At 32.3% G+C, this 13654-nt stretch overlaps 2 protein-coding genes across 2 annotated transcripts; both read left to right on the plus strand.

Annotated features, from left to right (window-relative positions):
* Positions 1-490: 490 nt before the first annotated feature.
* Positions 491-2598, plus strand: LOC107003437 (cysteine-rich repeat secretory protein 60-like). The gene is made up of 3 exons (XM_015201766.2): positions 491-1271; positions 2047-2157; positions 2247-2598. The coding sequence occupies exons 1-3, from the start codon at positions 539-541 to the stop codon at positions 2252-2254; spliced, it is 852 nt and encodes a 283-aa protein (XP_015057252.1). The 5' UTR covers positions 491-538; the 3' UTR covers positions 2255-2598.
* A 2110-nt stretch (positions 2599-4708) lies between these two features.
* LOC107004076 lies at positions 4709-5498 on the plus strand. Its single transcript, XM_015202305.2, has one exon. It carries the CDS (start codon positions 4777-4779, stop codon positions 5167-5169), a length of 393 nt encoding a protein of 130 aa, XP_015057791.1. The 5' UTR covers positions 4709-4776; the 3' UTR covers positions 5170-5498.
* The last annotated feature ends 8156 nt before the right edge of the window (positions 5499-13654 follow it).

Genomic DNA, 13654 nt, shown 5'->3' on the forward strand with positions numbered 1-13654 from the left:
TGTGTATGACAAGGCCCACGATCGAGTCATGATCGAATATGACACTTATTTGGTGAATTTAGTTAAGAAATAAAGTTGTGTTTTTATTATCAACTATAACTAATTATATCATGATGATAAAAACTTAATCCTAACAGAAATCGATACAAAATTATTAACAAATTTGTAAAAGGACTAATCATTTATATAATAGTTTAGTAAGTAAATTGTATAGCTCAAATTTTAATGGTATAAATACTAAAAAGGCACAACTTTTACTTAATCAAGTAAAGTTGCTTTCTTTTTACGTATACCTTTTTGAAATATTATTTAATTTTATGCAAAAGCCTATCAAATTTAAAAGAATGGATTAGTCTGGCCCATAACTTTTTGCTATTTACATTTCCTCCCCTTTAACTTTTTGCATGTCGTATAAGAATTAAAATATATTCATAAAGTAAAACATAATATAAAAATAAAGTAGTCAATTTTTTCCCCCATAAATACTCTTTGAAGTAACCATATCTCAAACTCTCTATTCATAGCTATAGAGAGAAAAATGGCTAAAATCTTCCATTTACTTCTCATTTTCATGTACATTTTCATTTCTTTCTTCTTTCCTCTAATTTACTCTGATTCATCAATTGATGGTTTTATTTATGGTGGTTGCTCACAAATAAAATATTTAGCCAATTCACCTTATGAGTCAAATCTCAACTCACTACTCACTTCCTTAGTCAACTCAGCAACTTACTCATCCTACAACAAGTATAGTATAGTGGGGTCCACACAACAAGACATGATCAACGGTATATATCAATGTCGAGGTGATTTGTCCATGCCTGATTGCGCCACATGTCTAGCACGCTCGGTGAGTCAACTCACCGAGCTGTGCCCACAGACATGTGGCGGAGTTCTACAATTACAAGGGTGTTTCGTGAAGTACGATAACTTTTCCTTTTTGGGCTTAGAGGATAAAAATGTGGTGATGAAGAAATGTGGGCCTTCTAATGGGTTTGATTTAGATGAAATGGGCCGAAGGGATGCTGTTTTGGGAGGCTTAATGGGCGGTAATGGGCTTTATCGGGTTGGCGGGTCGGAGGATGTTCAAGGTATGGCCCAATGTGTGGGTGATTTGAGCATGGCCCAATGTCAAGATTGTTTATACGAGGCGATCGGACGGTTGAAAAGAGAGTGTGGTGGTGGTGTTTATGGTGATATGTTTTTGGGAAAATGTTATGCTAGGTATACAACTAAGGGAGGTCATCTTTATGCTAAACCTAATCATCATGGTAAGTACATTTTTGAAATATTATTTTTAGGTTAAATTATGTCTGGACGATGTAAAGAATTATTTATCGGAGGTGATCAGACGGTTGAAAAAAAGAGTGTGGTGGTGGTGGTGGTGTTTAGGGTGATATGTTTTTAGGAAAATGTTATGCTAGGTATACATTATACAAGTAGGGGAGCCCATCTTTATGCTAAATCTAATCATCATGATAAGTACATTATATTATGACTTTTAGGTTAAGTTGCATTTCGTTGATGTAGAGAATTTATCAGCTTTCAGTGTTTACATTAAAATCGTAAATAAAAGATGTGTGTCTTTCATACATACAAATTTCCATATCAATTAACTAACCATAGTCGAGTAATTATGCATTCTCACTTTAATAAATGTTGAGAACTGATCTATGTTAATTTGTTATATGAGTGTACGTTTGAGTGGAATATTCATATTTTTTTTTTTAGCTTTTTACCTCTTCTAAGACCTAATAATTCCGATTCCCATCGAGATGTTTATCTTTGGGATAAAATGTTTCATTTCAAGGCTTGAATCTGATATATTTAGTTAAAGATTCGGATGAGTATATGTTAACCACTCCAACACAAACTTTGGTGGTAGGAATATTCACATTTTTTGCTATATAGGAACATTCACATTTATTCTCATATATATATATATATATATATATATATATATATATATATATAGATATATATATAGTTTAAGGTTCATAATATGAATTATATTTTAATCTCTCTAATTAATTTAATTATTAGCAGATTCCCATAGTGAAAGTGAGAAGACATTTGCACTTATCATTGGATTATTAGCTGGGGTTGCTATTCTCATCATTTTCTTAACTTTCATGAGAAGAATATGTGGAAGAAATGGTAAATTTAATTACTTTCTTACCCTCATTTATATCCTTTTTTTTCACTTACTATAAAATTGTTAAGTAATTGTGTTTTTTTTTTTGCAGGTAAATAATAAATTGTAAATGAATTCTACAAATTTGATATGCTTTTGCTGGCCTTTTACTTCATGGTTTACATCAACTTGTCCTTCTCTTTTCTTTTTATGTATTTTTAGTCTTTTTAGAAAGAGATTTATTTTATATTATTTTTCATTGAAAAGGAGATTTCCAAGTGAAGATGAGCTTTAGGAATGTGTAATATCAAAAAAATAAAATGAAAAAAATGAAAAAGAAAATAAAAGTAAAAGCCTAAGATTCCACTCTTCACTTTGATGTAAAGAAATTTGCTTTTGCTTTTTGTGAATGTTGTTCTAATTGGATATAAAACATATGTGAATGTTGCATTTTGTTATTTAAGTACTTACTTTGTTCCTTTTTAACTGTAGCTCAAAAAATAATAATTGTTTTTAACTATATCCTTGATGTTTAAAAAAATATCGTGGAAAGGAGCTAAAACGCATAAAATGAGGAGGAAGTAATAATATGAACAGTGACGGATTCTAGATTTTCATTAAAAGAGTTCGAGAAAATAAATATAGTGCTTAAAATTTGATTCTGCAAGGAGAATTATAAACTCCTCAACCACTAAACTACGCTCTAATGATTAGAGTCTAATCTTACATTCAAAAGGTTAAAAATCAATATACAGATATAAATATTTTTAAAAACACTTTATATATATAGTGTAATTTTTTATCAAAGAAATTCGAATGAACCCTTCGGATACTCTAGATTCGCCCCTGAACATGAGGTAGGTTTCCTTGTCATCAACTAGCTTAAATTAATTCTTTTACTTATTTTCTAAAAAAAAATAATTGACTTTGTTTGGGACAAATTTAAAAGGTAACTTTTGCATTTTCCCAAAACTTTATTTTGATATATTACCAATTACTTACTTTTAAGTCCATTCATCCCAATGTATGTATAAATTTGCATAAATGAGCCTTCTAAAAGGAACATAATGTGGCTTGAATTTCTCCAATAATATTACTATTACCCTACTTTGGAAGTGCTAAAAATGTATAGCAAACTAAAGAGGTCATCTTTGGACCACAAAAATTATAGAATCTAGACAAGTTCGAATTAATAAAGAAAATATAGTTGATTATTTAACGGGCAAAATATTTTTTTCAATTCCATTTTTGAATTATAAGGCTAGGGTAACGAAGATTTTATCGCTATAACTTGGATCTCCTTTAAAAAAGTAAAATATTTTTTATTCTAGCTAATTAATAATCTACTTTTATGATTGTAATTATATTTTCATCTACCAGTAGATAACACATACGATGATTGAAAATATTAGTGGACGACATGTTAGTATCTTTTGAATAAAGTGATTTAATATTCTTTTATCATGTCACATATAAAGGTGAAGGGAATATAATGAATCACTCTTGTATATTCTCCCTTTAATTGTATGCATGTTCATGAAACTTTTTTCCAAAACTTATAGACCAAGAATTAAATCATGAAATTAATGGCAAAAACAAAATGCATACATACATATATAGAAATGGCTTTTACATCAATCATGTATAGGTAGAAAAAAAGTCATCATTTTTATTCTTGGACAAATTCAGCAAGCATCCAAAGGCACACTGAAGTTTTTTTTTTTAAAAAAACACTACGAACGAACACGTTAGACGAAGTCAAAATTTTAAATTTTTAAATTTATGAGTATTTGAATATCAAGCACTACTATTTGAATTCTAGATTTAGTATGTTTACATATATAATTAGTAAAAAATTATACTTTTGTTTTTCAGAATGATTTCTATTGTTTCCTTTTTGCCCTAAGCCATTGAATTAATACTAAAAAGACATAAATTCTTTTAGGACGTAAGACATAATTTATGGTATATTATGATTAACTTATGGTATATTATAATGCGAGAAAATAAATTTGTGCCTCGTAAAATAACTATTTGTCTTAAGGAACAAAAATTAAAAACCAATATGAAGTAGGATCAAAAGTGCAAGTTACCCTTTCTTAGATTCTCCAACAGCAAAAAAAAATATATCTGGTGAAATCTTACTAAATAGAGTCTGATAAGGATAAAGTGTAAACAGATCTTATTATTATCTCGTGGATTAAAATATCCTCAGCTCACGTGCATCAAACCAAGTAAGCGATTAACAAAAAAAACAATATAAAGTCTATAAGAAAGAGCAATATCAAAACACAATAAACGACATACGATCAGAATTGTGAGTGAAACAACTAATACTATCGACACACACTAACAAGCCTAAATCCTCACAAGGCAAGACAACACTGTACCCCTAATACTAACCTTCTACCATAATACGCAACATACACTCTTTTCTAGAATCATGTCCTCGTAAATATGAAGTTAGACGATTAACCCAGAAATTATATTGGGCCATTCTGAGAAAGACTTTTAAGTCCATTGGGCCTAGCCCAGTTCAACTTAAAGCCCATAACATATTCCTTCACATCAAAAAATTTCCACTTCCCAAATTTATCAATTCATCACTTTCCATTTTGATCTCACCGTTCTCTTCCACATCAATGGCGTTGGAATGGGTTGTTCTCGGCTACGCCGCCGGAGCCGAAGCCATCATGCTACTTCTATTAACGGTTCCGGGTCTTAACCCGCTTCGAAAAGGGCTAATTTCCGTGACCCGGAATCTCCTCAAGCCATTTCTCTCCATTGTACCCTTTTGCCTCTTTCTCTTAATGGATATCTACTGGAAATACGAGACCCGACCCTCTTGTGAATCCGAATCGTGTTCTCCATCGGAATACCTTCGTCATCAGAAATCAATTATGAAATCTCAGCGTAATGCTCTTCTAATCGCCTGTGCGCTGGTGTTCTATTGGTTATTGTACTCTGTTACTGGCCTTGTTGTGAAAGTTGAACAGCTGAATAAGCGGGTGGAGAAGATGAAGGATTCGGATTGATCCGATTCGATCTGATTTTGATGGATCCGGGTATTCGGGTTTTTTGTTTTCGGGTCAGGTTGCTTAATTTGGATTTTATTTTTGAGTTGTTGATGTTATAAGACATGAAAAGCTAATTTTACTATCTAATTTTTTGTTTTTCTTTACTAAATTGATATTTCTGAGTAGGTCAGTAGGTGGCACTGTGTGGTTCGTATAAGTTATTAGTAGTATTATTTTCGTAGTTTCTTGTTCTTCGATTTCTGTTAGTATATGTTAATTTCTCGTAGCTCAATTATTGTATTGTTTTGTTAAGATATTTGAAATTTGTACTGTTTTGCGCGGTTTTTCATTGGGCCGAGGGCCTATTGGTAACAATTTTTCTTAACGTTGAAGTAGGGGTAATGTTTACATATACTCTAACCTGTTTGAACTCGATTTCTGAGATTACACTAGGTAGATTTTTATTGTTATCAGTCGAACAATGAATGAATATATCTAATTGGAGTATAGATAATATTGAGGATTCAAATAGCCGACTCTGATGATTAAGTAATAGTTGTTGTGTTAACTTGTGCTTTGATCATAGTGTACTTGTTTGGTGTTGCAGGATAAGATATGATTAGGAAGTGTTGAATTAGAAGAGTGGTTTATTTTTGCAATCTTTAGGATTTGGTATTAACTTTTAGACTATAAAATGCTTAATTTATGGTTTTTAAGCTATGCAATGAGAATTTTATGTATAACTTTTTAGTATCTCGTGTTGATTATATGAATGCCAATTAATAGACATTTTTGTTCATAATATTGTTGGGCTTTAATGTTTATCATGAATAAATTATTGTTCATGAAAATAAAATAAAAATAGTACTTCTTCTGTTCCTTTTTATGTGACATCCTTTGACTTGACATAACGTTTAAGAAAAAAGAATACTTTTGAAACTTATGATCTGAAACAACCGTGAGATATTTGTGTAGCTGAGATTTATTTCATGAAGGGTAAAACAAAAAATTTAAAGTCGAATTATTTTTAATTATAGTAAAGTTACATAAAATTAGAGAGATGAAGTGTTAATTTTCATAATATTTGACCAGATAATCACCTGTTAGTTTTTATAAAAACAAATAATACAACCTTTAAACTTATGTGTTCCAAGTAACTAATTAATGCTTTGATTAAACTGATGGCGAAAATTATATATCAATCAGATAAGACATTAGTATTTTTTAGACTATGATTGAAATTTTAGAGCCACACTTTAACTAAACTAAGATCATATTATTTCCTCCCCTGCACATATGAAGGTTTGGTCCTTTTTAAAACTAAAAGTAGTGTTGATGTCACCTAATATATCTCAATATAGAAAAGACAACTTAGTCTTTACTTCTATCATAGGTCACATAAAATTGTGAACTAAATCAACGACATACAAATTATCTCATTTCAGTTAATAGGTATCAAAAATTTCTCAATGTGGTAGAAATAAATTGGGACTTGTGATAAAAGAGGCATTTTCAAAAATTATGTGGGAAATAGTCAATGCAGTTGTCATGTCTTGGACAATGAATTCTGTAGAAAAAAGTCTGTTAGGAGGAATCATGTATACATCAGATTCAAAGGCTGTTACGATGAATTTACAAGAAAGATTTACGAAAATTGATAGTTCGAGAATATTTAATTAGAATAATGAAATTACCACGCTTATTCAAGAAGATGCATTTGTATCTGTGTACTTCTCTGCAAGGCTAAAAAGATTGTAGGAAGAGTTTAAAGCTCTTGTACTAGCTCCCACATGTAGTTGTGCTAAGTCAAATGAGTATGTGTTGCATCTGCAACATTGAAGTTGTTTCAATTCTTAATAGGCTTGAACGAATCCTACATTCAAACAAGAACACAAGTTTTGATGATGAGTCCAAACACCAGCAATTAATCAAGTTTATTCAATGATAGTGAGTGATGAAAGCCAAAAGAATGTAGCAGCCAGTGCTGGTATTCTAAGGAACAATGTAATCAGTTGAATGTTAGGATCGAAATAAGTAGGTATTATGCGGAAGCTGTCAAAGCAAATCTCGAAAACTATGAGTAAGAAGACGAATGAGAAATACACCAAAAGACACAAAAATTTAACATGATTCAGTCAATCGACCTACGTTAACAAAGGAGATGAGCAATCCATTATATATATATATATATATATATATATATTGTTATGCGGAATTCGAGATAATACGAGAAAATATAAACGCGAAAAACAAAGACAACAGATTTACGTGGTTCACTAATAAATTGGCTACGTCCACGGGGAAGAGGGGGAGCAGTTTTATTATGGAGAGGCAAGATCAGAATTACAGAATAGGGTTTGCCATAGCGTCTATATATATAGTGCTAAGCTACGCCCTAACAGGCTTGGGCCCAAAATACAGAATTGACAGATTCAAGGCATTGTAACGGGTCCGATTCAAGGCATTCAACAAATCTCCACCTTGACTTGAATTCTCCGAACAGATTCTTCAGACGCACTATGATAGTGCCAGGCCTCCCCCTCTTCCTCAGAGTTACCCCGTAGGGCAATTAACAGCTTCTGATGTTGAGCAAGTCCAAACAGTGTTGAACTTGCTCTGTGGAACCCGGCTTTGTGAACATATCAGCAGGATTATCAGCAGTTCCTACTTTCTTCACCTTGATTCTCTTCTCACTTCTCAGAAAATGATACCTTACGTCAATATGCTTGGTTCTCTCATGATGGACTTGATCCTTGGCTAGACAAATTGCGCTCAAACTGTCACAATACACCGTAGCCTGATCATGATGCAGACCAAGATCACTAACCAGCCCTTTCAGCCAAATCCCTTCTTTTGCAGCCTCTGTCAAGGCCATGTACTCCGCTTCCGTAGTAGACAAAGTCACTGTAGGTTGCAAAGTTGCCTTCCAACTGACGACAGATCCTCCAAGGGTAAACACATAGCCAGTCATCGATCTTCTTGTGTCAACATCTCCAGCATAGTCAGAATCAGAATAGCCAGTAACCAAGCACTGAGTATCACCTCCATAAATGAGACCAACGTCAGATGTACCTCTAAGGTACCGGAAAATTCTCTTCACAGCCTGCCAATGTTCTCTCCCTGGTTGTCCCATGAATCTGCTCACTACACTGACTGCATGTGCTAAATCTGGCCTTGTACAGACCATAGCATACATCAAACTTCCTACGGCACTGGCATAAGGGACTCGTGACATATACTCCTTCTCTTCTTCTGACTGTGGAGCGAACATGGCAGTGAGATGGATATTGGCAGCACTGGGGGTATCAATAGGCTTAGATGAAGACATGCCAAACCTCGCCAAGACCTTCTGAATGTAGCTTCTCTGTGACAAGAAAAGTTTCCTTCTCTCTCTGTCTCTAATGATCTCCATCCCTAGAATCTTCCGAGCGGCTCCCAGATCCTTCATCTCAAACTCAGCACTAAGTAAACCCTTCAGCTTCTGAATGTCATACTTCTTCTTTGCAGCTATCAGCATATCATCTACATAAAGCACCAGATAGATGAATGAATCATCCTTGAGCCTATTGTAGTAGACACAACAATCATATGAGCTCCGAGTATAGCCCAACTTCACCATATAGCTGTCAAACCTTTTGTACCACTGCCTTGGAGACTGCTTAAGTCCATATAAGGACTTCTTCAACTTGCAGACGTGATTTTCCTTCCCTGGAACTTGGAAACCATCCGGCTGAGTCATGTATATCTCTTCCTCCAACTCTCCATGTAGAAACGCTGTCTTCACATCAAGTTGTTCAAGCTCCAGATTCTGATGTGTAACTATCGCTAGTAACACTCGGATGGAAGTATGTCTGACCACTGGTGAGAAGATCTCATTGTAGTCCACTCCCTCTCTTTGGTTGAAACCTCTGGCAACAACCCTGGCTTTATACTTGACTCCTTCTGCTGGTGATATCCCTTCCTTCTTCTTGAAAACCCATTTGCAAGTAATAATCTTTCTCCCCGAAGGCTGTATGACCAGATCCCATGTCTGATTCTTGTGTAGGGACTCCATCTCATCTCCCATAGCGGCAAACCATTTTTCAGAATCAGAACTTAAAATGGCTTCTTTGTAAGTAGACGGCTCAGATGTATCTACCTCTTCAGCAACCTGCAGTGCATAACCCACCATGTCCTCAAAACCATACCTCGTAGGTGGACGAACTCCAACCCTCCTTGGCCGATCTTGAGCTATACTCCGATGGATATCTGATGGCATAGATTCTGGAATATCTGTTTCTGTCTGTGGCTCTTGATCCTCCTCTTCAGGTTCTTTCAAATCGCTCTCGTTCTGAATGACTTGAAACTCCACCTGTTTATCAAGACTCCCAGTTTCTGACGTAGTTGTAGGCTTCACAATGGTTCTAAGCAGAGAACTTTCATCAAAGACAACGTTCCTGCTCATAATAACCCTCTTTTCTGCTGGAGACCAGATTCTGAAACCTTTCACTCCATCTCCGTAGCCCACAAATACTCCCTTTTTAGCTCTTGGTTCTAACTTACCTTCACTGACGTGATAGTAAGCCGTACAACCAAAAGCTTTCAGATTTGAATAATCAGCAACTTTTCCTGACCACATCTCCATAGGTGTTTTGCACTGTATGCCTGTATGTGGTCCGCGGTTAATCAAGTAGCAAGCTGTACTAACCGCTTCTGCCCAGAATCTTCTATCTAGCCCAGCATTAGAGAGCATGCACCTTGCTCTCTCCAGAAGTGTTTGATTCATCCGCTCAGCTACACCGTTCTGCTGTGGTGTATTTCTGACTGTACGATGTCGAGCAATCCCTTCATCCTTACAGAATTGATCAAATTCAGACCAGCAGAATTCCAGCCCATTATCAGTTCGCAACCTCTTGATCTTCTTCCCTGTTTGATTTTCCATCAAAATTTTCCACTCCTTGAACTTCTGGAAAGCTTCACTTTTATGCTTCATCATGTACACCCAAGTCATCCTTGAGTAGTCATCAATCATGGACACAAAAAATCTGCAGCCTCCCAAAGACTCAACACGGCATGGACCCCAGCAATCAGAATGGATATAATCAAGAGTGCCTTTTGTTCTGTGAATGGCCTTTGGAAACTTGTTGCGATGTAGTTTTCCAAAGACACAATGTTCACAAAACTCTAGGCTTTTAACCTTATGACCAGCAAGAAGATCCTCCTTTGACAGAATTTGCATCCCTCTTTCACCCATATGACCAAGTCTCATGTGCCATAACTTAGTCATATCCTCCTGGTGAACTTCTGACGATGCAACATGGGCTGAACCTGTAACCGTGGAACCTTGTAGAAAATACAAAGTACCACGCATGACACCTTTCAGAATCAGATTTGAACCCTTCCAGACCCGCATTTGATGACTTGGTCTCTCATATTTTAATTGGGTAAATACGAGCTTCAAACTATTTTAAGAATCTCTACAAATTTGATCAAAATGAGTAAAATATAAATATCCATATTGACCCATATAGATCACTTATTTTTCACTTCCTTCAGAATTTTTAATTGTGCTAAAAAAAAAAGTTGAATACGAACGGTTAAAATAAATACAAGATTATAGAGAAGGAATATAAGGCGGTTGTTCGTGTATAGAATATTTTCTGATGCATATAAACAAAAGTATGGTTGCTAGACCACATTTGCACATCAAAAATTGAGTTGTAAAGTCGTTAGTAGAATATTGTCAAACTATTAATAGATCTGTGTATCTTGATACTTACAAATTATTGATTATTGAATTCTTTATTTACTTTATTGTAGAATATATCTGTATATTGTAATACGAGAGATTTAGTTATCAATAATTAATTACTGACTGCAGTTGATTGTCAAATTATTGCAATTTGAAATAGAAACATGACATGCAAAACAGATAAAGAAAAAATCAAAAAAACCTTAAACGACTTTTCACAAAAGAAAACAAAAATAAAAGAATTCTAATTAAGAAGTTGTTACTTAAGTCCGTGTGCAAATCATGCTAGATGTCCATTTCCTTCTATTAAACGCAGTAATATTTTTGAATTAGTTCATATATGCATTTGGGGACCATATAGAGTTTTCACTTAAAATGAAAATAAATATTTTTTTAGTACAGATAATTATTTATAGACTTGAATTTTTTGGTTTAAACGCAAAATTAAAGTCTACATTACTTTATAACATTTTTTTTATATTTGTTAAAACTCAGTTGACAAAAATATTAAGATAATATAGTTTATAATCACATCCAACAATATTATACATGTCCAAATTAAATACATGGATTGATATGGCAAAAATATCTTTTATTATTATGATTTATGAGTCTTGTGAATATTGGATGTAATGTTTCATATAAGCTATCATAATAATTTTTGTAATAGAAATGTTGGTCATTTGATTGATTTAACAACAATATATACTAAACATTCTTTTCAACAAATATAGGGGGAAAATAATTTTAAATTATAGGGCCTACTTGAAAGAAAACTCAAAAAAATTATATTTAACAGACAAAAAATCAATTCCAATCAATGTGACAAAAGAAGAACAAAAAAATGGCCACTAACATGTAATTGATACGTTATGTCGTTCCTAAGTCTTATTATCGTTTTTTCTGTTCGAAGTCTGATATCTGTTTTAAGCTTTAATTAATTCAATTCTATATAGTAAAATGTTATTTTTACACTAAAAATGTGTTTTACAAAAGGTAATTTTTATGTTTTTTTACTCAAAATTAAAATTCTGATTAAAAATAATGTAACATTTATTGCAGCGTCACAATTTACAACTTAGACATAATTTTCATTATAGTTACCATCCCCGTCCAAATTTCTAAAGTTTCAATATTCTTCATCCAATTGATCGATAGCTCCCCCGTCTTTTGACTTTTTAATTTATCTTTTTTTATAGTTATATTAAAATTTGATTAATCTAATTTTAAGGCTCATTTGAAACTACGTTTTTACTTTTAAAAAAAATTCATTCTTAAAATTTAAATTTGAAACTACTATTAAATTTGAAATTACTGATTAAAAATAAAAAGAACAATGCATTTTGACCAAATTACATTTTCTTATCTTTTTTTTTTGCAACTGCGGCTACGTAGCTTTGTTTTATTGTGAATTTGCATGAATTCATTTCTTTTTTATTCTTTTCTGATTTAGTAGGAATTATTATTTGCTATTTTATTTTTAACAGTTTTAATTAGGTTAAATTAAATGTAACACACACTATATAAATTATATAAACAACTTACATCGCTAAATAATAAAATCCATCGGTAATTTAATTTTCTTGTGTAGTAATATATATATGAATAATAGAGAACATATATAATCAAACTTTAAGTAATTTGAGATGGAAACGTGGTGATGAAAATTAACTTTAGTTTTTATTTTTTTAGAGTTGAAGTGTTTGATTAAATTTTTAAAAAATATAAGTGTTTTTGAATAATAATAATAAAAGTTATTTTTCAAAAGCTAAAAAATGAGTATTTTTCAAGAAGCACTCTTAAAACCTTATCCGAATACAAATTATTGTCTAATACTTATAAAGAAAACCTTCAAATTAATTAACCAAACCTAAATCGTTATTAAAAAAACATTTTTGATAAAGGCATATTTCATAATAAATAAATTTTACAAAGTTGGATTCTTCTCCATTATCTAGTGCCATCTATCACTATTATAGCGGTTATAAAATTTTAGAAATTTCAAAATGGAAGTAAGGGAATCACAAGAAATTTTTATATAACCAGGCTTAATTTCATCGATGAATATTGAATAAGAATAAGTTTCACAAAAGTTAATTACTTTTAATTCGAGAGTAGTAACGATAAAATTGTGTAATTTATAGATTACAAATTTAAGTTGTAAAAACAGTCGATAATACTTGCATTAAAGTAGAATATACATGTTTACATCATATCTTCTCTTAAAATATGACCTTTCCTCAAATCCTACTAATATAAAACGCTTTATATATAATATCGAATTGTAACCTAAATTACAAATTTTATTGCATGATTTCCTTACTTCATAATTTTTACATTGGAGTAACTTTAAACTTACAAGGTACAATCTAAGGTATGATTTAGAAAGGGAAATTCTAACCATACACTAACCTACGATAAGGATATACATATTTTTTATTTCCTAATAAGCAATTATACATATTGTTCAGACTCGATTTTTCTAAAAATTCTTAATAATTATTGACCGTTTACTTATACTTTCAAGGAAACAATAAATAATCTAGTATCCTCGTGAGAAAACCTTGATTTAAAGTGTAACAAACTATCGTGTTAGGACTTATAACTTAGTGTTATAAATAACAATTTTTTTCGCTATAATGTGAATTCAATCCCCCTTCGTCTCCTCTTTAAAAAATTTTAGAGAAATTTTTTAAAAAGAAAATACAACAGACCCTTATGTTGATTTTTTAAATTTTATTTTTAATTAGAAATCACAAAAAATATCATCGT

The sequence above is a fragment of the Solanum pennellii genome, chromosome 11, assembly GCF_001406875.1.
Source record: "Solanum pennellii chromosome 11, SPENNV200".
Lineage (NCBI taxonomy): Eukaryota > Viridiplantae > Streptophyta > Magnoliopsida > Solanales > Solanaceae > Solanum > Solanum pennellii.